Source organism: Dioscorea cayenensis, chromosome 19 (assembly GCF_009730915.1).
Source record: "Dioscorea cayenensis subsp. rotundata cultivar TDr96_F1 chromosome 19, TDr96_F1_v2_PseudoChromosome.rev07_lg8_w22 25.fasta, whole genome shotgun sequence".
NCBI lineage: Eukaryota > Viridiplantae > Streptophyta > Magnoliopsida > Dioscoreales > Dioscoreaceae > Dioscorea > Dioscorea cayenensis.
Window position 1 is genome coordinate 29,350,430 of NC_052489.1, and position 25,979 is coordinate 29,376,408.

The 25,979-nt window shown below is 35.5% G+C and overlaps 3 protein-coding genes across 11 annotated transcripts; 1 reads left to right on the forward strand and 2 right to left on the reverse strand.

Moving 5' to 3' along the window:
- The first annotated feature begins 1,536 nt into the window (after nt 1-1,536).
- Nucleotides 1,537-7,395, forward strand: LOC120249569 (cyclin-T1-5-like). Of its 9 annotated transcripts, XR_005532856.1 has the most exons (9): nt 1,537-2,060; nt 2,161-2,242; nt 2,842-2,976; nt 3,720-3,898; nt 4,079-4,285; nt 4,399-4,424; nt 4,540-5,088; nt 5,296-6,724; nt 6,951-7,079. XR_005532856.1 is itself a non-coding variant. In XM_039258121.1 (6 exons), the coding sequence occupies exons 1-6, from the start codon at nt 1,597-1,599 to the stop codon at nt 7,232-7,234; spliced, it is 1,041 nt and encodes a 346-aa protein (XP_039114055.1). In that variant the 5' UTR covers nt 1,537-1,596; the 3' UTR covers nt 7,235-7,395. The 9 variants fall into 9 exon arrangements, 3 of the variants coding, with proteins under 3 accessions (XP_039114055.1, XP_039114056.1, XP_039114057.1); XR_005532855.1 differs by having other exon boundaries at nt 4,399-5,088; XR_005532854.1 differs by having other exon boundaries at nt 4,079-5,088.
- Nucleotides 7,396-12,107: 4,712 nt separating this feature from the next.
- Nucleotides 12,108-16,056, reverse strand: LOC120249544 (probable glycosyltransferase STELLO2). The gene is made up of 3 exons (XM_039258096.1): nt 14,224-16,056; nt 12,904-13,030; nt 12,108-12,796 (listed from the first exon to the last, which is right to left on the reverse strand). The coding sequence occupies exons 1-3, from the start codon at nt 15,912-15,914 to the stop codon at nt 12,320-12,322; spliced, it is 2,295 nt and encodes a 764-aa protein (XP_039114030.1). The 5' UTR covers nt 15,915-16,056; the 3' UTR covers nt 12,108-12,319.
- A 1,025-nt stretch (nt 16,057-17,081) lies between these two features.
- On the reverse strand, nt 17,082-25,761 carry LOC120249922 (long chain acyl-CoA synthetase 6, peroxisomal-like). Its single transcript, XM_039258632.1, has 23 exons — nt 25,562-25,761; nt 24,290-24,350; nt 24,145-24,222; nt 23,826-23,897; nt 23,649-23,730; nt 23,345-23,450; nt 23,189-23,265; nt 22,675-22,719; nt 22,493-22,579; nt 22,275-22,364; nt 22,060-22,139; nt 21,860-21,953; nt 21,314-21,402; nt 21,127-21,215; nt 19,999-20,128; nt 19,786-19,904; nt 19,020-19,143; nt 18,847-18,933; nt 18,178-18,281; nt 18,018-18,103; nt 17,625-17,711; nt 17,462-17,548; nt 17,082-17,380 (listed from the first exon to the last, which is right to left on the reverse strand). The coding sequence occupies exons 1-23, from the start codon at nt 25,677-25,679 to the stop codon at nt 17,282-17,284; spliced, it is 2,091 nt and encodes a 696-aa protein (XP_039114566.1). The 5' UTR covers nt 25,680-25,761; the 3' UTR covers nt 17,082-17,281.
- Nucleotides 25,762-25,979: the final 218 nt, after the last annotated feature.

Below are 25,979 nucleotides of genomic sequence, written 5' to 3' on the forward strand. Positions count from 1 at the left end.
GATATAAATATAATAAGGACGCAATTTAAATAAAGTTAAATTATCTTGTAATTAAATTATTTTCCTTTTGTCCTTTTAAATAGAATGTTATTTTAATTTTAAATTTTTACTCCGAATTGGTAGCGATCTAAATCTAATTAATAAATGTTGATCATTTATAACATGCTTCTCAAATTTATATCATGCACATCACTCACAACCAAACATAATGTGCACAAGTCTTCTCGAAATAATAATAATAATAATAATAATAATAATAATAATAATAATAATAATAATAATAATAATAATTTGTATAATTCAAAATTAAAATGCAATATATATATATATATATATATATAAAAGAGAACATGAAGGGGATTTTATAATTTGATCTCCTAAATGTAGGGCCAAATCATAATAATAATAAATTATTGGTGTATGTGAAGTGTAGTTTCTGCTAATACATTATGTTCACAAGTATTTATCTCTCAACCAAAACATTTGGAATCAAGTAATGAATGTATTTTTATAATTTTTTTATTGAAAAATATAATAATTGTAATTCTAAAAATATTAATAAAAATTAGTTATTATTTTTAAATATTATGTTATTCTAGAAAACGGACTGGAGAGTCATGCAAAACTCATACACGCAACTCTATAATAAATGCCGAATCTAAAAAAATAACACAAAAATTTAAAATAATATGTTATATAAAATAAAATAAGGATTGATTAACTACGAATGTCGTACAGTAAAATAAAAGAGAGAGACAGACACACACATAAGATGTACTTTGTATCCAAACGAGTTTAGTTGGATAATTTGTGTTATTGAAAAGAAAGGTGTAAATCAATGATTCTTATTCATCAAGTTATTAGATTAAAGAATTGTGCGAGTTAGTTACGATAACAATTAGAATTACCTTCAATAATTTTAACTCTGCATGTGCAATTGTTGATATTCACAACATTATTACTATTTATAAGAGTGAATAATTTGCCGTTGTTGGATTTTAATCTTAATGATTGGAAAAATGAAAATGGACGTCCGTAAAATAAAATTTACATTCTCAAGAGAAGACGAAGTCTCTTTTTTTATATACATATATATTTGATAAAGTGAACAAACATCTAATATTTAATATTCCTCATTTGAACCTCGCCATTAATGTTAAGGCTATGCCATCTTAAGGTGATGCTAAATAGAAACATTCATGAATGAGAAATCATAGATCGAACTAACGAATTGGAAAAATTGGATGTTTATAGTATTCATCATACGAGGGATTCAAACCCAATCCTCTGCCTTGGGACTCCCATATTTCACCATTGTGTTATACCAATGTTTGTTATTTATCACATATTGCTTAATTAATAAATTGGATAAAAAAAAAAAATTTCTCATAGAGCTATTCAAATAATTATAAAAAATGATAAAAATATAATAAATAAATTGACAAGAGTACCCTCAGTGTGTTTGGTGTGCCTCTTTTGCCAAAATAAAAACATAGAAAGAGAAGTTATATAAAGAAGTCCATGTATATATCTAACCATCCTTTTCCCCAATCTCATCGCCCAGAAAAAACCAGGGAAAACCCAAACCCTCCAACCATGTCCTTCTCTCGATCCTACCGCCCTCCTCCGCCGCCCGATCATCGCTCCCACCACCGTGATCCCTACGTATCCTCCTCCACCGCCACCGCCACCGCCACCGGCATCTACCACCACAGCACCGCCGATAACGATTTCTCCAGAAAACACCGGCGCTTCATCGCCAACGATGGTGCCGTACCCGATGCTCCGTCCTCGAAGCGGAGAAGATCCGCTCCTGTGTGGGACGCCGTGGCTGCGAAGAATTACCGTGATGCCGTTGCCAGCAACGCACCGTCGACCAGCAGCTCGGCTTTGAGCCATATGCGGAGTCATGCCGCGACGGAGGACACGATGTTCTTGTCTAGAGATGAGATCGAGCGGTGCTCGCCGTCGAGGAGGGACGGGATCGATCTGATGCGGGAGACGCATCTACGGTACTCCTACTGCTGGTACATCCAGAACCTCGGCATGCGGCTCCAACTGTAAGCTCTTTCCCGATTTAATTTCCATCTTTTTAAACGTAAATCGAAAGTTTAAATCGAAAGTTGGAGTTATGGGCTCGTAATTTCTGGGTTTTTGCAGGCCTCAGACGACGATCGGAACTGCGATGGTGCTCTGCCATCGTTTCTATGTTCGCCGATCTCATGCTGGGAATGATAGATTTGTGAGTCTTCAAACCCTCTTTTGTACTTCAGCACAAAAAGGTCTAAGTCTTGCATTTTTCGGTAGCATTGTGAATCTTTTGTTTTGCTGATTAATGTTCTTGAATTTTTTTTAATTCTTTTTCAGAGAGAAATTAAGCCTTTTTTTTTAATTTATTTTTTCATGTCTTGCAATTTCTTTTTGGATGGGCTACATTTTAAGAAGGCATAATTTCTGATGTAGTAGGAGACTAAATCTTTAGAATTATTGGAGGGAAATTGACCACAGCTTTTCTCAATTTGTGTTTAAAATTTTATTATGAGTCTCAACTCATTTTTGTCTAAACATGCTTGTTATTTGGTTTGTTGATCTGAATTGCCATTGGAATTCAATCGGTTTTTGTTTATAGCTTATTAAGTTTTGTCGTGACATTTATAGCAATTGAGGTACATCAACTTGCTATGAATCTTTTGTTGGTTATCAACTTATTATTCAGTTCTCGTTACATCAACTTGAGATGCCTTCTGTACAAATATAAATCTCTTTCTTAGTTTGGATGTCTGCTTTATGATACTAAAAGGATTTCTTCTCATTTATTTAACCTTTTTACTCCTTGTACAGTTGATCGCGACAGCTGCTCTTTTCCTTGCAGCGAAGTCTGAGGAGACACCCTGCCCCTTGAACTCTGTGCTCAGGGCATCTTGTGAGATTTGCAATAGACAAGAATTTGCTTTCTTTCCATACTTGTTGCATGGTGTGAGTATCTTGATTTTTTATGTCATTTAATTGAAGTCAGATATGACTCAAATTATTTACTTATTTTTTGTAATAATTGTTTGAATGAAGCGATTTTAACTTCATTTTTCTGTAGTATATATTTCCTTAGTGCCCCATATACACCAATTGGTGCCGTTAAGAGAAGGAAATCATCTCCAATCAAGGATATGATATTGATAATTTTCCAACAACTAACTTGCTTCATTATATGGTTGCCCATTATTATCAATATTAGTATAACAGCAGTCTTTTAACAAAATTCTAGTCATATTAGTTATTTTTAGTTCATTAAGATCTTAGTGATAGCTGCTGCTCAAATTGTATGAATTGACCGAACCTTTGATAAAAAAGTGTATCTAATACACATGTAGTATGCGGCAAAGTTGCATATTTCTGAAAACTGATAGGTATGTTTTTTTCTTTTTTTTAGATAATCTGTTCTTGCAATTTATTTGGAATGTCACTCTTTTGGAAGCATTTGAAAAAAATCATAAAAAATTGTTCTTACTCATATATGTTGTAGAAATGATATCAAAAGAAAAATTTTAGATTATGGTGCTATTCTAATTGTTTAAATTTGTAACATGCTCAGGATTTTGTTTGTATTCTCAACAAGAGATACTTTCAATCATATCAGGGTCTTTTTTAATTGAATCATTTGCACCTTTGGATTTAACAATATTTTTTTCATTTCTTGTGACAACTTATGTTTCCTTGTTCAGCAGGACTGGTTTGAGCAGTACCGTGAACGAGTCATTGAAGCTGAACAAATAATACTAACCACTTTGGACTTTGAACTCACGGTGGAACATCCATATGATCCCCTTGCATCTGTTCTTAACAAATTAGGTCTCTCACAAACTCTTCTGCTGAATATAGCCTGGAACTTAATCAGTGAAGGGTGGGTTTCTTGCCTATATAATTATATCATTGTTATTTGATGTGAAACCCCATTTTCTTCACTGGTTCTCCTCATGCCAACAAATTAAATTCTCTTCAGGTTTGCTCTGGTAATTGCACGTAGGTTGATTTCAAACACATACTTAACATAACTGCCTCTTTGTCTATTAATTTCTTGCAGGAGACCTATGTCTTATTTGTTTAAGCTTTTCTGCCACAAATTTTTTAAGACCTCTTTTGCTCCAAGATAGATGTTCATCAGTGGCTTTACGTTTGAGTTTGACTATGATTTGGTAGAGTTCTTATATCAAACTATAGGGAAGGGTTATGTTTATTTTCGTTGAACTGCACAGAGCAGGATTTGGAGTGAGGGCTCGTTTTTGTTAAGGTATGAACCTGGATGGTTCTCTTTATGAACTTTTGTTTAACGAAGAGAAACCGACTATCAGGGCTCATTAATATGAGTAAATTCTTTTGTTGCCTCTTATTTTGTCTGTCCAGGAATGAAGAATATTACAGAAAAATGAGTGAGCATTTAAAGATTCTTCTCTTTATTACACTCAGATCAAAGTATTAACTTTGTGATTCAGAAACTGATTCAATAAAGTAATGATCTCTGGTTTGTAATGTTATTTGACACAGTTGGTTATGCAAGAGTAATAGAACAACTATGAAAATGCCAGGGTGTTGACTAAATGTGAGCTATAAGCAAAGGAGTTATCTAGAGGAATTATCAGGGTTTTACTGAAGGCTTGGAAAATGTGTCATGGTGGTGTGAGTTGGATCAAAGAAAGCCCTTTGAGGGAGATGTCCAGAATTATTGAAGCAATGCGAGTAGTTTATGATGTCTTTTCCATATCCAGTGTGCAAAAAGCTAATGTAAATTTTCACAACATAGAAGGATCAACTATCGACATCTCAGGTGCCTGATATCAGTGATGATATGTTGCAATTGCAACATTGGTCAAACTGTTCTGTTAAGTCCAGCTTGCATGTGGAGAATTAAAATGCAGCTATCACTAGGGATAGTTAATGACGCAGGTTAGTAAGCTTCACCTTAAACAGCTTGGTGAGTTGTTGTGATCAAGGATTGTTTTTGGTTCTGCTGGTTAAATGTGTCAGATGTTGGACTACATTTGGAATCAACTGATAAACACAGAATCCTTATTCTATGCATGTTGGATCAAGGAGGTCAAATACTTACATTCACATTTATCTGCAATACCCATTATTACTTCATATGCAATTTTTAATTCTGCGATATCAGCAGGGGAGTTGAACAGTTTTCCTTAGGTTGCTTCCTCAATGTATCTAGTTTTATTCTGTCTTTTTAACATTACCATACTTTGTCCTCTTCTTGAGTCGCATATTGATTTTTTGGTGTGGGGTAAATTGCAGGGCGTTCTCAAGAATTATGTGCTCACCTATGTGACTTTCTTAGCTGGAGGATTGATATGCTGTTCATGGAAAGCATTTATTTTACATCTGAAGTTGAGCAACTAGTGGGCATTGGATATAGTACCAAAAGAGTCAGTCTGATTTTCTGATTGGCCATTTCAGATGGCAACCAGACTTTCAGAACCAGTTCTATTGATTGGACATCCTCTTTCTCTTGTTTCTCTTTGATGGTCTTATTTTAGACTCAATTATTGCTGCCCTCTTCCATTTTTTTTAGGCCACAAAGTCAGGTTTATTTTGCTTTTACCTAATTCAATATATTCTCTGGGCCACTATCATATTCCCAATTTTGCATTGGCTCCTCCTATAGTAAGCCATCACTGCAAGCTACCTGTTTTTCAGTCCAGCTTCACTCCCTTTCTGGTTCTATTCTTCACCTGACATGCATTAGCACACATAGCTATCATTTTCTTCTGGCCTTTCTCATAAACATGCACAAGTTGCTACCCTTTTTTGTTTGAGCGTGAAAGTTATTGTTACATTGTGTGAAGAGACTTGGTATCAGAATACATGAATTTATATACGGAACATAGCTTGCTGTGGTCTGTGACCCTAGCACAAAGTAGTAAAGATCAAGCATCAAGGTCCAGAGTCTTCTATTACAAGAAAAATGCTTAGATTCTTGTTGCTTATGAGGCTAAGGCTTGTGTTGTGCTAGTGTTTATTGGGAGGGATTTAAACAATTTAATGTTTGCGGTACAAAAATGTTCTTAAGCATCCTGATGTAGCATTACTTTAATCAATAATTGTATGACACTCTGGCGCTAAATTTCACTTGACATGCCAGCAAGTTTGAAGAAGCATAGCTGAATCATATACCAAACGTGAAGGGTGCTTATACCTAGTTTCACAACTCAAAAAATTGCAACTGTTATTGCCAAGTGTTCTGTGCTTTATATCCGTACAACCTATTTTATGGCATATTTGCTTGATACCCTGAGTTCAAAGGACCACCCCCAATATTGCTTTATCCTCTCAGTGTTACTTGTTAGTTGCTCAGTGTTAGGAGGCAGTCCAAGATTTGATTTTAGCAGATTAGAGAAGTATCTCTCCTCTTCAATATATGCTTAGTCTTTGCTTCCAGATATCTTGCAATTGTTTTATCAGAAAGCATTTTTGTTAGGAAGAGAAGTAGATCAGGGGAGAAGTATGGATCTTTTTTAATAGTAGAATATTATGTGAGCTGCTTTTTCATTATCATGTGTTTGGATCACGGGAGCAACAGAATTCCTTGGAGCTTATTTTGGGCCAGAATTTAGATGCATTTGTTTCAAAGGCACATCTTGCTGCTATAATTTAGCACACTTCCAGAATTTCTGCTGAAGTATTTTAAAGTATGTCACCTGGAGGGGGCTACTTTTTATAGTTGGTAAGGAGAAGAATATTATAATCCCTGTTTTGTTACCTATCAGAGTTGTACTCTAATTGTCTAAGCATGCATTAATTCATTGCTTGGCTTGATGATATTGTTTTCCCTAGTTATTTGATGTTGTCCTGTTGTTTACTTTTCTGATGGCAGTCATTGTAATTCTTGCAACTTATTTCTCAGTTTCAAGTGCTCTTGAATCATATAGTTTGTCTATTTTGTGATGCAGACTTCGAAGCTCACTCTGGCTTCAATTTAAGCCTCATCATATTGCTGCTGGGGCAGCATTTGTTGCCGCTAAATTTCTGAATTTCGACCTTGCTTCTTACCAAAGTATCTGGCGTGAATTTGAGACAACCCCATCTATACTACAAGGTATTACTGTTATTTCTCAAATTTGATACACAGGTATATGTTCAAGTACAAGGTTCTCTATTTAGATCAGGTCTCATTAGATTTTTTGTTTTCTCAACTGCAGATGTTATGCAACAACTAATGGAGCTCTTCTATTAGGACAATACAAATCAACCTACCTGCTGCTTTTATTTAAGGTTTGTTGGTATAGTATACTGTCAATTGTCTCGATAAATATGATAAATTAGGTAACTTCAAGATATTCAGTTATGTGATTGAGTTCAGTAATATACCCAGATAAAGCTCACGTTAATACCTCACTTTTCAGTATCTCCTGACTGAACTATTTTGAGTGCCATTAGTCTCATTAGATAGTAATTTATTACACCTTTATATGTGACTTATATATTATATATTAGAGTTAAAACAAGTGGGATATTGAAATATCTCATATATTAATGTGAAACATGACCTTTAATGGCAAGCGTAAATCATGATTCCAGAGCAACCTACAAGGATATGGCTTTCTCAGGGAGGTTCTGGCATTCTATGCTGCTCAGGTAAATGAATAAATTTTATTAAAGGTATATTGAATTTGAATTGGGGGTGCTATTTATGCATTAAGAACCTGCAGTCAGCTTGTAGAAAAGGTTATTAAAATTGGTCCTTAACAGAAACAAAGGTTAATCTTGCCCTTGCTTATCACATCAAAGGTTGCTTAGATATTGATTCTTAATCACTTTATGATCAAAATCATAAACTGGCTTAAAAGAAATATCTAAGCAACTAATTTGGCTACTTTTCATGTTTAAAACTGTATTTATTAGTTTTTTTTTTTTTTATAATATAAATTTTGGCGGACCTTTAATTTGCTAAATGGTATGCCTAAGTTATTTGTCGACTGTATTCATTTGGTTTTTTTTATCGGCTGTTTTAAGTATCATTGTATTGGTCATCTTTTCCGTGGTGGAAACCACAAAAATGGTCTTACTTTCTTTTATAGTCCACCATTTTTGAGCTCTTTGGATCCTTTACCAACGTGATTGTTTTTTTACTTGGTTGCCTCCAGAAGGGCAACAAACGAAATTAGCACTTCTGGTTTTGAAATATATATATATATATATATATATATTTTTTGTTAATACTCGTTTTATGTTTTTTTTTTATTTTTTGAAGTAAATGTGGATGAACCACAGATTTATTGAAAGGAAAAAAATAGACGTTTTATGCTATTCATACTTTACTATATTTGGATCAAAGTTTTATAAATGAAAGACAAAATAACATCTTTATAAGAACAGAATTTTAATTTTAATTTTTTTTATTTTTTATTATTTGTTTTTTTTGACAATATGAATAAACCATCTATAAAAATAAGATTTTATTATAAATGGTTATGGAATGTAAGGGATTATTTATTAAAAATTAAGGAAAACAATAATGGCTAAGCGAGGAAAAATATTTCCTCAAAGCAGTTTTTTTCCCTCTCTACTTAAAATGGAAGTTTTTTTTTTGAGCAAGTAAACAATTTATTTATTTAATTAAAGTTTTCCTAGAATAATAAGTAAGATAATTAAATTATAAAATTTTGGCTGATAGAGGTTTGCATTCCTATTTAATTGTTTATTGATTGCGATTTTAGAAATTGCTTACTCTGATAAAAGCCCTATTAAAACAAGAATGGCTATTTTCCATTTGACATTGAACTAATCTCATCAAACTAATAAATTCAAAAGGCAAATAAAAACAGATGAAATATTCAAACCCAAAAGTTCAAACCCAAAAGTTAAATGAGGCTCCACAATTCAACTGTGCCCAACCTCCCGCTACGGTGGACACGTATGTAATATATACATACGGAGATCCTGGGGAGCCAGTGGTGCCTGGGACAGGCCGTGGCCGCGATTCGCCGGCCCACCGCGGCCAGGTGCTACATATACACATCTTACCAAACCCCAGCCACGGCCTCTCTCTCTCTCTCTCTCTCTCTCTCTCTATATATATATATATATATATATGTATGTTAGTGCATATAAATATCTTCAACTTAAGTTAAGTGAAAAAAATTAATTAATATCTTGAAATTAACGTAATTTTGTTAATTTTCTTTTACTAAAAAAGAAATTTAACAAAAATATGTTTTCAATCTTAGAATTGTATGTGTTTATGTAAATATATATATATATATATATAATCTTAAGATATTTTGGCCCATTAAAATTCATCCTATATGGTGTTTACAAAAATGCCATTTGTTTTTAAGTATATGATTATATAATTTTTTTATATATAAATTTTTATAAACTTTATACTTATTTATTATTTAAAAATTTTAAATTAACAAGTTGTGCAGTGCACCGTGGCCCAAGGCCCAACCGAGCCAGATTGGTGGGCTGTTCCAGCCCAAGAATGCACTGTACGCCGCCCGGCCGAAACCCACATCAACCCGTTTGACACCACAAAACTAAGGAAAAGATTTTGTTGCTAGAAAGACATTGAAAAAAAAAAGTCTATTTTTTATAGCTAGTAAATATTGAATATGAAACACATGATTATTAATTAATATGGGTAAACCCTTAATTCTATTTATTTTATCCTTTTTCCCCCACTTATACCAAATCAAGCAGCACAAATATTTTTCATTGATTTCTATACATTGATAGCTTAAAAATTAAAAAATAAAAATAAAAATAAAAATAAAAATACTCTATGTAAAAATTAATGAAATGTTACTCCCATCTTTTATTTGTTTTGAGATAAGCTAAGGGAGAAGATGCAAAAAAGAGAAGCTCGTCAAATTTTCTTGATCATGAATACCTGATTCTTTTATTAGCTTCTGTTAACAGGAAATGATTGGGAAACTTAGCACATATCAAACACCTATTTAAATCATAAGTTGCTATAAAATGATGCAATTGAGGCATTAAATACTAACCGAGAAATCCAAATCAAATGAATATTTCAAATTTGGAAATATATGCATATAATGAACACTGACTCCATTGTTCAACCAATACACCAGAACTGCAATGCTGTAAATACCCTTTCAGCTGCACTTATATAAAACCTAGGCATTATATGCAACTTCAATACAGAAATTGCTGTCAAGGTTTTATCAAGACTAGGATAGTTCAAACTACATATTAGAGTCAATTAAATTTGCAGTGCACTCTCATCAACCATTCTATTATTCTTTTCAAGGAAATCAGACACGACTGAATGCATTACAAAGCAATCAGTCCAAAATAAAATATCACTTGGATACTAGAGTTAATTATCATTGAAAATTCTTTCAAATTAAAGCATCATATGCAAGTTCAAAACAGAATTCAACTTTGAAAATATTATCAACACTTGGATAGTTCAAACTACATATTAGAGTCAATTAAATTTGCAGTGTACTCTCATAAACTATTCTATTCTTCTTTTTCAATAAAATTAGACATAACGCAATGCATTACAAAGCAATCAGTCCAAAATAAAATACAACTTGGATACTAGAGAGTTAATTATCATTGAAAATTATTTCAAATTAAAGCACCATATGCAAATTCAAAACAGAATTCACCTTTTAAGGTTATTATCAACACTTGATAGTTCAAACTACATATTAGAGTGAATTAAATTTGCAGTGTACTCTCATAAACTGTTCTATTCTTCTTTTTCAATAAAATTAGACCCAACTCAATGCATTACAAAGCTGTCAGTCCAAAATAAAATGCAACTTGGGTACTAGAGAGTTAATTAATTATCATTGAAAATTCATTCAAGTGTGTGGTTTTGGTTGAGAAATTAATGAGGGCTTTTAGCAGATAGAAGAATTTGGTCTCATTTCCATGTCTTCTTCTTCATCATTTTCAAATGTTTATACACAATGCTAAAACTTTGATGGAAACATATTTACGAACATTAAAAGGACACTATCATGCAACAATTCATGAATCATATATATTTGACCAAAGTACAGGATATGTATGATAAATTAACACAATAGTAATGCAGGCCAAAATATTATATAATCAAATAATATAAAAACAAAATTAAATTCTTTCAAACTAGAAATTAAGAGACCAACAAGATTAAATTCTTTCAAAATATAAAGCATCCAAGATTTATCCAACGAAAATCGAAGAATGCAATGCACTTAACAAATCTTGAAATAGTTGTACAATGTTAAGAGGCCAACAAGATGAATCAAATTATTAAAAAATACCAAAAAAAAAAAACAAGACTTAATGGTTTTCAGAATATCTCAGATAATGGATCAAAAAACGCAAGGAAACAACAAGGGCAACAAACAATTACGAGAAATAAATATTCCAAGTGAGTGACTGTGGAGAAGGAGATCAGGAAAGATACCGATGATCAATAAAGCCGATGATTGAGAACAAGCTTTTTTTCTTCCAAAAAGTTCATCGCAACATCGTCCTCAAATCCACACGAAACCCTCCCCAATGTCCACAAAAATCATATCGCTGTTTCCAAGAAACAAAGTAGATTGAATAGAAAGAAGAGATTGATGTTAGGGTTTACCAGACGAGATCCAGCCGTGGTCGTGCTTGGGCGTGGAGATCGAGAACGAACGAGGGTTTTGGGGGAAAGAGAAGAGAGGGATCGCTGCTTCTCGTCGATTCAATAACCTTCTCGCCTTCTAGAGAACTAGTGTCTATTTGAAAAGACGGGAAGGCGTCTTTTATGTGCTCCTGTTAAGATGTTCCTGCGGAATAAATATTACAAAAAAAAAAAAAATGCATTTAATTTTGCACTCTGATAATAATATATAAACCATATTATGTAAAAGTTTATATTTTCATAAACAATGCTTCTTTGTGGCCCCCCAAAAAAAAACAAGGGTAAATTTTAAATAATTATTATCGTTTAGCCTAAAATACTTTAAACCTATTAACCAAAAAAATTAATTATTTTACCTGTGTAACGTTATATTACCTATCAGATAAAAAATTGAAAATTAAAAAAGGAACGTATCAAAAAGGTAAAAATATACTACAACAGAAGAGAAAGGAAATTTTGCACAGCATCTAACGACCTTTTGGATTACTCTCAAGTAAATTCTACAACATACATGAATGGGAGAAAGAAATAAAAAAACAAAAAAGAACAAATAATACAAATAAGCACATATTACAACAACCCCCCAACACCAATAACCAAAATCGTATCTAATAACGCTTTTCAATCCCTTTCCAGGACTCTCCTAATTTCCATTTAGTTTAGTATTTATAGTCATACAAGCTCCATCAGAAGGGGATCACCCGCACTCATAACTCTTATAAGCTTAATGAAATCAATCTCATTTCTCACATTCACTGGGTAAACAGCTGGGACCTGTGCGGTGTAGTAACTCAAAGACGAATTGTTTACTGATAGATCTTTCTTGTATATACTTGATGCTAGAGCATCGGAGTCAAAATTTTGTGGTGTATCCATAGACATGAAGAATAATGGTATTGCAACCTTCTGATGGATATCTAGATCACCAACAAGTCCCACGAGATCTATGAAGTCTCCGACAAAGCGCCGCGGAATGTAGAATATCTCACTGCCGCAGATGGTGAGCTGGCCATCGCTTGAACTTTCTTTGTAGCTAACTTGAAAATGGACAGGGAGATCACTGACCACCTTTTTCACCATGTTGTTCTGTGTTACAAACCATGATGTGCTATTGCCATCAATGGTCACATTAACCCAAGAATCAGCAACCTGAGCAGGGAACAGAGAAAGGAGAGGAAGACTAAGTGTTTTATGTGAAGAAAAAGCAGCTGATAAGAAACAAAAGGCAAATGGGCCTTGCAGTGAAAGGACATTACCTTGTTTGTAATCCATAGCTTGTTCTTGTCAGACTGCATGAGGTTCCAATAATTTAGAATCATATCATCCTGGAGGAATAGAAATCCATCTGCACCAGTATATCGGTTGAACAATTTGGGTAGGTATCTGTTTCATCAGAAGTACAAAGTTGATCGCGATATTGATCACGATAATGTATAGGATGACAAAATCAAGCACATATTCATGTCTAATGTCAAAAGATAACTGGAATTAAATTCAGGAAGGATCAAGGTGGATTTTCTGTAGTGAACATTATTAAAGCAGTCAGGTGCCTGAAAAGTGTTTGTAAAGAACATCCAATTTGCACAATAGTAACAATCATAATGAAGAGTTACTTCACTCATATTAACATTATAGCTCCAAAGATTAGTGACCATCTGCTATTGACATTGCTTCATCCAAAAATAGAGCAAGCAAGATGCCAGGGCATGAGCATTACATGCCTCCTAAAGTCCGCCCACATCTTATATTGTGTACTCATACAAATAGAGTCCTCGAGGCTTTATCCTTGAACATTTACCTTAATCAATCCCTTCTAAATTTAATACACTTTTGTGATCACTTCAAACACTTTCGGGTACCAGTTTCCAATCTCCATCTCCCAGTGGAGTCTCAAAACTATGGTACACCAAAAGAAGCATAATCCACCTAGACCTACATCTAGTGAATTACATGTTCATAAACTAATTCATCGCCATATGAACAACCAAAGATAAAGAACAACCACACAAATACTTATCCATTTGTCCTGAAAAGGAAGTTTGCCTTCTCCAACTTATTTCGTCACCCTTACCACTAGCCTGTGAAGATATAGCACTGCCTCCAGGCATGAACTTATTTTCACTCCACAAAATTGGTGCACAACCTGCTTTTTAAAATCCTTTATCACCTACGTATTGCCTGCGTGCAGATTTGAGTCAGTGCCTGCGGGCTTCTAAGTTTTAGCTCTGCATTATTCACGTAATATTTTCATCGTCTTTTCAAACACTATCAAGTTCTAGCATTGATGCATATATAAATCCAAACACATTCACCTTGTGTGATAGCTATAATATCTAACATATGCTAGCTTACCCAATTTGCAATAGTATTATGCCTCCATTTGAAGATTTTTTTTCTTCAGATTACACATTTCTGGCATGACAAATTCTACTTTCATCCCCATTTTATCAGGTACAGTAAGATGGCAAGTTCTACTTTTTCTGAAACTAGGGCATTTGAAACCTTTGTTTAAGCAACAAGATACTAAATACTATATTGAAATGCAATAAGTGAAATTTAGTCTGATTGATACTCACTTGTATGTGCTCTGCAACTGGCCATATTCCACAGCGAGATCTGTACTGTTCTGTTCTGACAGAATGATCACTGTTTTAAAAATCCTACCATAGAGCAATCTCCACTCCAATGCTGTCCTATCTATAGGACCACTAGAATACATGATAAGCACTACATTTCCAAAGTTTTTTCTCCATCTTATGAGATTCCCAATCTCATAATTCACAGTTCCAATCTCCTCCACTCCAAGATGCACAGAAGGGAGCTTCTTTGGCACGAACTCTCTCCTATCTCCATGTCCAATAGTAGCCCTTGGCCGGTCAAGCTCAAGCGACATCAACCTCGGTTGCTGGTACCCTACAGCAAGCAAATCCTGCAACCACGCAGCAGTGAACTTCACATCCTGCTCCGTCCAGAACCCCTCCTCGGCCATTGCATAACTCAATTCCAAAATCCTCTCAAACAATGTTGGCTTCTTGGATCTCCATGATATCAAGAACTTGATCAAACGCCCCACATTGACATGAAGATCCTTCTCTTCTGCAAAAGGATAAGATTCAGAATGATCCACTCGATGGATGGTCGGAGGGTATACAGCCACAAACCCCCCAATCTCCCACAAAATCCTCTGCGCCCAATACCCCCTAAGGACATCAGAAGCCATGGAGCTCACCGACACTGGCAGCATGAGACCCCAGAAGGCCTGTGTGTGGAAAAGAGTGTTGAAAGAGTTCACAGGCACCATCGTCCCCTGCGGTAACGCCACCTTGGGAGCATCCCCATCGAAGTGGATATCAAAAGCCTCCAGGCCTGAAGACTTGCGCGTGAAGTAGAACACCGAATCCACATCCGGCAACCCATTCGACAACCCCTGCTGAATGAACTGCCTGCCTCCATAGACCTCCGTGTAAAACTCTTCATGTCCGACTTCTCCGACATTCTCCAACGGAAGCCCGCGAGGCCAGACGGATCGCTGGCCGAAATGGATGTAAGGGTTGATGACAGTGCGATTGGGGTCGTGATGGCTGTACTGGAGGAGGATCTCGGTGGTCTCACGAGCGAGATCGACATCGAAGTGCTTAGAGAGGTCGTCGTCGAGGACTTGGGCACGGTCGTCGGCGTCGAAGATCTTCTTGGCACCGTGCTGGATGGCGAATAGGTAGCCGACGGACTTGCGGACGTGGGTGTGGTAGGGGAGGTAGCCGGTGACGTGGAACCCGAGGCGAGCTTGATAGTCGAGGGAAAGGAAGATGGCGCCCTTGAGGGACCAATCAGAGGGGGTCTGGGAGGTGCCGACGACGAGGAGCTGCCAGCCCTTGAGGCGGGTGAGGCGAAGGAGCGAAGGCGAGTTCGAGGACGAAGGGGCAGTGACAACGATCCAGCGGTCGGCGCGGAATGAGGAAAAGGAATCAGGAAGGGGAGGGATAGGGGAGATAGAGGAGAAGCGAATTTCAGGGTAAGGGATGCGGAGAGAGGGATCGGAAGAAGAGGGGGTGGACCGGGATCGTTCGAAGCAGAGGAGGGCGGCGGTGTCGGAGATGGAGGGGAGAAGGAAAGCAGCAGCGGCAGTGGCGAGGAGGAAGACGGCGAAGATGATCTTGTAGACGTTGTCAGAGGCCCAGGAAAGGAGGTCGAGGGGTTTGCGGTGGTGGTGATGCGGGTGGTCGGGGCTCGAAGGGCGCTTCGGGGCGGAGCGCTCTTGGACGAGCATGGTGGCAATTGAGATTGGGATCGGGATCGGAGGAGGGGTTGATAATGGAGGTGGGTGGCGCCGACACTGGGAGTAGGAGGGAAGGGTGGTAGAGGTGAGGCTTTCGTTCGGTTTAAGCTTCGCTTTCGTTGCGAGGTGTGGATCTTGGAGTAGTTTAATCGGGGAAAACAAGGGAGAGAGAGAGAGAGAGAGAGGTGGTCGTTAGGTGGGTGTGGGGTTTCTGGCGTGTAGTTAAAGGGTCGGGGGGTTTTATCTTTGAGGGTATTGCATTGATACTTGATAGTATGGCTAACTACGGGGATGCTGGATAGCTGACCGCTTGGTTCGGGTGAGTTGGCAAGCTGTAATAATTGTTTATTATAATATTTAGAATATTGATTTATGACATACTAAATTCATATTTTTTTTTTATCTGTTATTTTTTAATATTAAAAAATATTTATTATGTTTTTTTTTTAAATTATTCTTAACACTTTATTCAATTTTTTTTTGAGAAAAAAATATGAAAATATAAATTAAAAGTAATTTTAAAAAAATGATTAATTTTTTATAAATTTTATAAAAAAACTAAGTTTTTTGTACGTGAAATTCGATTAAATATGACAGATAAAAAAAAACGGAGAGAGTAGTAATTTATATATATATATATATATAAATATTATGAGAACAATATAGTGAAATATTACGAGAATAACAAACTCAGGATGGAATTTCTAAATTATTACAATAGTATGTATATAGTATATAATAGTAAAATAATATTATTTATTTACTGATTATAGATTTAAGACATGTCATAATAAGATTTTAATCGTCTTATATAATGTTTGGACGTACTTACTTGTCTTTTGACATCCATAAAAATGAAACTTGTCGGTTTTTAAAAAAAAAAAAAAATCCAACCGAAATAGCACAAAGACAAGGCTGGAAACATGCACGAGCCGGAAAGATGTCGGCAATTGGGAGAAAATCGGTAGTTCAAGCTTAAAAAAGCTCTAGCGCTGTGGTTATAATTATAATGCATATCCTACACAGGTTCTTGTTTGAAACAAAGAAGATAACCAGACTGGACTTGTCCTGGAATTAGAATATTTAAAGAAATTGGGTACCAAATTATACCTATTGGCAGTTGGTACATATTTTTAATAAAAACTTCCAGTTCATAAATATATAAACACAGGTTCTGATTTCATTGTGATTGGTACATTATGTTATGAATAGTTTTTTAAAAAATAAAAATAAAAAATTCAATGGTATGCATTTAATAAGCAACCACTGCAAAATAAATCAACTTTTCCATTAGGTTTGATTTGATGATGTGTGAGAGGCCCCATTGTGCCTTTATTCTATTAGAACTTTGATGCCATTTACAATGGTCTCTGTGGTGATGGATCAGATATTGATAGCTCGGTATACATATTCTCAATTGCCTTTGCAAAATAGGCCTTGGCTTGAGGCCTCTTGACCTGAAAAGAAAAAAATATTTCAATGAATATGAAGAAATTTTAAGCATTGATTTCCAGAAGAAAGATGAGCTTTTCCGCTACCTTGAATGTCGGGGTAAGGAGCCCGTTTTCAACAGTGAATGGTTCTAAGACTAGAGTAACAGCTTTTACGAATTCAAAACCTCGAAGCTGTTCATTAACAGAGAAAGATATCAGACAAAACTCACACATTCGGAAAGGTTGGAGTGATGAAGACCTAGTTTACCTGAGCTTGTTTTCCAAGATTATCCATGTCGGCCAGTACAGCGGCCCTCGCTCTCTGGTCATTGCAAAGCTGTTGTAAATCATCGTACTGCAAGCATGTTTGAAGTAAATCAGCAATCAGAAAAGATTTCGCCTAATTTTCTACTATATCTTCCTAAGTTAATGGTAAAGCAAAAGGACGAGTCATGCAACTAATAATGATGCTTCAGAGCCTAGTTCCGTCAACTTCACAAGCACAAGCCTTGGAACCAAACTGATCGGAGTTATTATTCAAGCTTCATAGCTAAAATATACAAAACCACTTATTCATGCAAATGATATGTGAATGGATGTGTATAGCAGCCATGGAGCAAGGGATTCGGTAAAAGATATCCCGCCAAGTTCTGAAACATACCTTGATTCCTCCAGAAGCAGCCCAAGATTTCAATGCATCATGATCAACTGCTATTATTGCTACCAGACTTGAGTTGAAGCTATCACCTGTCCCAAGGGATCAATGAATTATGTCTCACAATCCCATTAAATGAGGACCCCGCAAAAAACCAAGAACATACCATATACAAAACATTGAGCAACAAACTTGCACTTGGCATATACGTTCTCAATCTTCTCAGGAGCAATATATTCACCTTGAGCCAATTTGAAAATGTTCTTTTTCCTAAGATGATTTCATCAGCAATCAGAACAAGGTTACAATTTTATGTATGATAGATGAAAAGAGAGCTGGAAAAGAGCTTCATGACAAAAGGAAAAGTTCTAAACCTTTTTAGATCATTATATTTTCTATAATTTCCAAAGCATGAATTACAACAGGTAGAGATGGTCCTTAAACAGATGGCGGTGTACAATTAGGTGTTGTAAGTCTTTGGAGGAATTAGTTCTACCTTGTGCCAATTCTAGTGTAACATATAAAACAAGGTACTCTTTTTAATTACAACAATGATATAATCTCCCCATAAGGCTGCATTAGAAACAATCACAAAGACAAAAGGTACCTAATACTTGTCTACTAGATGAATATAATTTACTGCTTAAAGAGTCAAAACCGTACACAAGGTTAATGATTAAAATATGTGGATTTAAAGAAATATCAACATGAATTATCCACCAATAATTCAAGCTAATGATGGTCAAACAAATGGATTCACACTTTACAGTACCAAGATCTCTAAAAAAGTCAGCACATAATAGGTAAATATCTAGAGATCAATATAGATGTGCACCTATCAATGATTTTAAGACGCCCTCCAGGCAGCCACAATCCTATGTCTCCAGTGTGCAGCCATCCATCCACATCAATAACTTCTCTCCTGTCAATTGTTCAAGTTATCAATCAGGGGTCTTGAATGGAACAAATATAACCGAAAAAATTCATAGGGAAAGAATGCATTATTACGTTTGTGCATCATCTTTGTAGTAGCCTTGGAAAACTATAGGACCCCGAACACAAATCTCCCCACGTGGATAAGGTTGATCATCAGAGGTGTAATTCATTTCAGGAACATCAACAAGCTTGACTTCTGGGAAACGAGTACAAACTAAATTAGATATCTCCATGATCCCATACAAGCACAGTAGCATTAAAAATGCAGGAAGCTTAGGAAACCAAATCCGATATGAGTTGAAGAATATCATCCGAAATGCACACAAGACAAACATATTGAAGCAGAAAATATATTAATACAAGTTCAACTGATCTTGCAGTACCAAATAGCATGAATGTATGCAGACAAAACAGTGATAAACACTTAGGAACCCAATAAAATAAAACTAAACAATTTAAAATCTTGATCATGCATTCACCTTCATGCATCCGATGAATCCTAACAAATATGCCACATGGAACCAATCAATGCAAGACAATTATCATCTGGATCAATTAAAAAGCTGCCAACAAACACAGGGTAATCTAACACCTGCCGATTAAACTGAAAGCATGTGGGTTGAGTTGTATTCCTTTTAAAAGGAACAAATAACTGAGAAGATAACATTAGACACAGCAGGAGAATATTGTAAACAAGTAATTTTAGACCCAAGAAGTTTATGTTCCATGGGAAAATGTGTCAAGATCATTGAACATAGTGCATGAGGAAGAATCACTTGCGTGCACAACCAATGGACACAATCACATCATCCATAGCATAATTTACGTCCAAGCTTACCACAAGATGGATTTAAAGAGCCAACATGACCAGTCAAATTGTCACCTACATCCATCAGAGTTATGACACAAGATGTTTCTGTCATTCCATAACCTTCAAGAACTAGACCGCCAAAGCATCTGAAAGGAAATTCAACAAATGTTAGTAAGGAAAAAATACCAAATAGTATGATTAGTGATTATGAGTGCAAGTGCACACTGGGAAATGACTTACACTCGCAAAAAGTCCATGACATCAGGAGATAGGGGAGAGGCACCAGATGTCAAACACCGTACCCGTCCTCCAAGTTTTTCTCTTATTTTATTGAACACAAGCCGATCCCACATTGGAGATGGTGTTTTGCCTGAGAATAAGAAATGACAGTCATTTAATAATTTCTACAACACCAAAAATGTAAAATGGAATGAGGCATCCCTTATTAATACAGACTAATTTATTTTATTATCAAAGAAATGAGCTAACAACAAGAGTAAATTTGAACATTCAACCAGCAGCACAACCTCTCCCTAGTTACACGAAAAACAAGTGAAATTAACTGAGAATTCTTATTAAAAAAGAAGCAAAGAAGTAAACAACTTTTCCTAAAATTAGAAGCTGACATGTAGAATTGTTATTAAGAAAAACTGACACAGAAGATAACTGAGGAAAGGGTAGCAAAATTCAGATAATGACAACAGAGAAATAATGTGAAGATTCAGCATTTGTGACATTTGGTATTAATTCTACAGGATCTTATAACATACTTAACAAATTCTAATGTAATATTTTCAAATTAGTGAACCACTAAAAGAACACAAAGATCAATTGGCAGGTAAGTAAAACGGTGGGTGAGATGAAGATGTCCTATTCTCCTAACAAGCATAGGTTATTTTGTTGCTAATGCAATAACATATCCACAGTAAAGCACAAGAAATATCACATGCGGCATGAGACTTTTAGGATGAACCTCAGATGAGGAAGACAGTGGAAAAACAGTCTGACCAACAGTTTACAGGCCACAAGTTAATCGTTTGGTACAAACATCCGAATGAGGAGCGTGAGCAAACACAATCTACGATGGGCTGTATGTGTGATATCCATAATATTTACTGTATAGCAGGGCACAGAAAGCTGCACTAGAAGGATATAATTTCCAAGAAGCTCAACAAATGTCCAATGAAATCACTATAAGTTGGCAAAACTTCCTTTATATGCAGAAATGGGCCGGAAAGAAAAGTTGTATAGCAACACCTCACTAGCATGTAAACTGCAGCCCTCCGTAATGAAAATGGGCTATTGATGCAAAACCACCATATGTAGGAGGAAACAGAAAGCATGATATCACATGAGATAGGAGCTAACCGTTCAATATAGCTTGCATCTTGGCATTGTAGGCTGCATTGAATAATTTCTCCCTCAAACCCCCAGAACTCTTTACAGCATTCATAATACTGTGGATATATTATACAAGTTGCTTGTCAATGGCGATTGGACAAAATAAACTTCTGTGATAATGAAATAGAAATCAAAATCACATCAATAAGATTACCCAGAATAAATTCTATTATACAAGCGAGGAACACTGGAAAATAATGTAGGCCGAAGTGCTGCTATGTCATCCATCAATTTCAAATTGTCCTGAAATCAGAAGTAATGTTGATGTCCACCAAAATGAGAAGAGGAAAATTCAGAATAAAATTTTTTTTGCTGATGAATAGTACAAGAAACTGTTGAGGAAAGCCTAATATGATTAACGATTTGGTTCGCTAATTGTAAAGATATTCACATTGTTGCCTTTAAAACTTTCAAATGTTCCCCATATTTAACCATCAAGCAAATACAAAAGCAAATAATCATAACATTCAACAATCAAAGAGCAACAAACCCTGCTGACACGAAAGCATCAACTATGAAGTACAGATAGGAGGATCAAAACAAGAAAATGGGGAGAAAGCATGAATAATATAGAAACCAGTAAACAGAACAAGAATGACAACTTCATGCAGTGCAGGAATATAGAATCTATCATAAAAAAATAATATCAATGCCAGAGTATACTTCAGTTTGCCCTATAATCCTGAAGAACACCGCATACCCCTTGGTAGAAACCGATAGCAACCCCAAAGTGTACCATTGCAATTTGATTAGTCCTCTCATAAATGTGTGCCAGAGGAAGGTATGATATATAACTGCCCAGAGCAACAAGAACTTTTTGTAACTTGCACAAGAAAACTTTTAACTGCAGTGAGCAATCAAATCTAGACGGAAAAACCAAAAATAGAGATGAGAGTTTACATGTCTGAGGGATAGAATTTTATCTTAAGGCTAGAACCAGCAACATTTGCAATTAGATTTTCATGAGACAAGATTGCACCCTGAAAAACAAAAATTCACCATCTTAATCAGAGAATAAATAGATAAAACCAGATGACCAAGAAAAACCAAACAAAGGATATCATTTCCATTTATATGGTAAGAAATAATGTCAAGAAAAAGGTTACAAGCAATACCTTTGGTGTGCCTGTGGTACCACTTGTATAGCAAATAGTAGCAATATCATCTGGTTTTGGGGGACAAAAAGGCTGAAGATTCCTGTGTCCCTATAATAGAAATAAAAGCAATACATACAGGGAAATGAAAATAGATATGAAAAACAAGTTTTATATTCCATGATATCAAATTAATCAGGAAGGCTTATAACCACTATGCAAGTAGTTATAAAATATACCTCATCATGTAACCTTGAATAAGATATAATCTCTACCCCAGATGTAGAAGGAAGTGTTGGCATGTTCTCCTCAATACCCCCAACTACCTGTAAGAGAAGGAAAACATAAATATCAAGCACGCCGGAGAAAGAAAACTGACATTCTTAATCAGTGTAAACAACTAAGTTCAGATGATACTTACCACCACCAACCGTACAGAAGGCATTTGTGATAAGAAACTTAATAACTGCAAAACCAGGTTAGCTGACATAAGATGAAGAAAAAATAAAAAAATCATATGACCATATCAAAAAAAAGGAAGCTTAACTTCATACAATAATGACTAAAATTGCAAAAAAGTAATTTCTCACTAGCATTTAAAGCAAGAACGAAACACAAAATGTCATCTTGTCCAAATTGAAAACAGTGCTACGCTCAGGTATTTCATCCAAAAATGTAAATTTTAACTTCAGTTCTGGAATATTTATGAACAAGTGACATCATAAACTATTTAAACTTAGGATGTTCTAGTGGTTATTATTCATGAGTCCAAAAGAAAATTTGTCATTAGCAGAACACATAAAGAACATTCACAAAAAAAAGTTAAACCTTTTACGAAAGGTGATCAAAATTTGTAGTTCAAAAAGGGTATAGATCATTATCTCGTATCTAAAACATCAAGAATATGGATGAAAAAAACTAAGATCGGCGCTCACATTGCTCAGTGTCTGTGGCACACAAAAGATAGCTTGCACGGTGGCATGATTTATGATATACTTCACAGCATCCGGCCCTGCAAAAATCATTAAGGCACTATATCATACAAAAGAATATCCACCTCTTCAAATTTACAGCAATAGACGTAAGCATACCAAGCGTATCATATAAGGGAACTGATATGTAGGAGTATGCTGAACAAGAATGATCCACAATAATCCACTCTGGTCTGTTTATAAAATATAATCCAACACATGCACCCTGCCCAGCATATAAAAGGAATGCAATTTATGCGTCACAGCCAAGATAACACGATATAGATTAGTTGAACTTCTTAAGCTAAGATGTGCTCAAACAGCTGAAATAGTAGCTCACCAACTAAAAGTTGGATGAACCCTACAAGCTTCTTAAGCATCAAGTGTCACAGAAGGTTTTGTTCTTGAAAAGTAAATCACATACCTTAAGTATTCCATGATAAACAAGGCCAGAACCTATAGCAGACCTAGATGTACCTGCTTCTCCATATGTCATCCATTTATATCTTCAGTGGAAGGAAATTAAGAAAATCAGATGGCCAAATAGAAATAGAATCACAAAAATGGATTGCTAAGAGCATACATAATTCAGAAGACTTACTCTCCAACAGTTCCATCCGAACGAATTCTGGTGCCTAAATACTTGTAATCACTGAAAGTGTCCACAGCATACCTGATTCCAGTATATCATACAAAAAACATCACTTTATAATACATTATAAAACCGGGAGGGAAACTCATGTCTCCGGCAAAGTGAAGAGTTCATCTACAGCAGATCAAGATAGGTATTCTGTTCATATCAGTCATTGTTAACATTTTTGGATTAACATATTATTCAATTTATATTGCTTTGGGATTAGGGTTTTCTTTTTTATTAAAAAAAAAAGGAAAAAAAAGCAAGAAATAATACGGTTGCTCACACAAAATTGTCATGAAGAGTCCGGATTTCTGGTTGCTCAGGATATGCATCCACGAGCTTCAGAGGTGAAAGCGCAGATCTGCCAGCACCAAACAACAGTTAAGTAAATGATTACAAATGTGCAGTCAAATAAATAAGTGGCATACCTATATACATTCCACTTCCCAGTGTGCAATTTTTCAGGAAGAACAACACTATAGCCCTGGCCTGTGCAAAACAAATAATTAGAAGTAAAACAGTTACATGTAGCAGAAATAAAATAGAATCAAGTATGATACAAATGGCTGAGCAAGGTAGTTTTAACTTTTAAGGTCATTAATGTTATGCCAATAGGTAAAGCATTACTGGAGATGAGTGCTACGGTGATACACATGTAAAGTAGTTAATCTTCTCAATTAGGGTTAGCTCAATAAACAGTAAAATAACCATCATGCTACTTAGATATAAACAGTGATGTCATAAACTTCACTAATGGTAGGGACAAGGGAACATGCTGTGGGTAAATGGAAATTGGCATCTGCATCGTCAACAAATGAAAGCATACATCAGTAACCTAAGTATCTCAAACAAAGCAAAGAATCTATGCACAAAAATCCACTTTTGGAAAACTGTTTGTCCACTACTTTGCAAACAATTCAATAGCCTTTTACAGGGAAAATATAAAAGGGCCACAACTTACTAGTGAAGAAAGATCAAAGAAATATTAAAAAAAAAAAAAAAAATCTTTTACAAAAGAACCCACCATCTAGAAACTAAGAAAAGCAGCAGATACATCAATTCTATTCCAAAGATCAAATCACAATGCCCACACACAATACTAGCATCTCCAGCATAAATCCAAACAGACAAAGTGGAAGGCAATCAATGCCGAGGTCCTCAGAGGATTTCATCCAACAGAGGAGTGATGATGATAATAAACTCCATTAATGGTGGGGACCGTAAATCAAAACCACGGAAGAACAAAATTGATGCTCTCAACCAGTAAAACACAACAAACACAATAAAATATTCACCGAAAAAAAAAACCCCCACTTCTCTTAATTAATCCGCCAACTCTTTGCCAATAATTCCAATTCCTTTCTGCATCTCAAAAGAAAAGTAAAAAGGGGCCACTGTACTCACCTATGACCAATCTTTCTCAAACTAAAATAAATAAAAAGAGCATCTTGTATAAAGAACATGCCCTGGAAACGCAGAAAAATAATCAAATAAATCAATGCTGATACTAAAATTAGATCATAAAACCAAGCACAGCAATAAAAAAAAATCCCAACCAAACAAAGCGATCAACAGTAAATGCAGAAGCCCTACTCGAATTCAATGCAAAACAACCAATAATCAAGAGAAACAAGACCACTAGAGGCCCACACTCAAATCCTTAAAGCCATAACAGAAAGACCGCTCTCAAAATTCAATACCAGAGACGAACTCCCCGGCGGTGGCGTTGCTCTCAAGTCGCGAGCTCTGTTCACGATCTACACCTCCAAGTAGATGGCCGGAGACTGCTCTTAAGCGGCGCTGCGCGGCAAAATCCATGGCAATGAACTCCTCTCTCTCTCTCTCTCTCTCTCGATCGAGATCTTTGATTTTCTCTTTTCGAATCGCTTTTTCGTTTTAACTTTTTGAGAGCTTCGAGGTTCATGAATATATATATATATCACATAATAATTATTATTATTATAATAATAATAAGACTTAGATTGATAATGGGTCACGATTGAGGGCTTATCGTGTTCCCATTGTATAGTGCGTAGTTGCAATTGGATCAGATGAAGGACACCTGTAAAATCCAACGGTTCAGATGAGTTTAAAGGGTCTTTCTAGAAGAATTGGCAC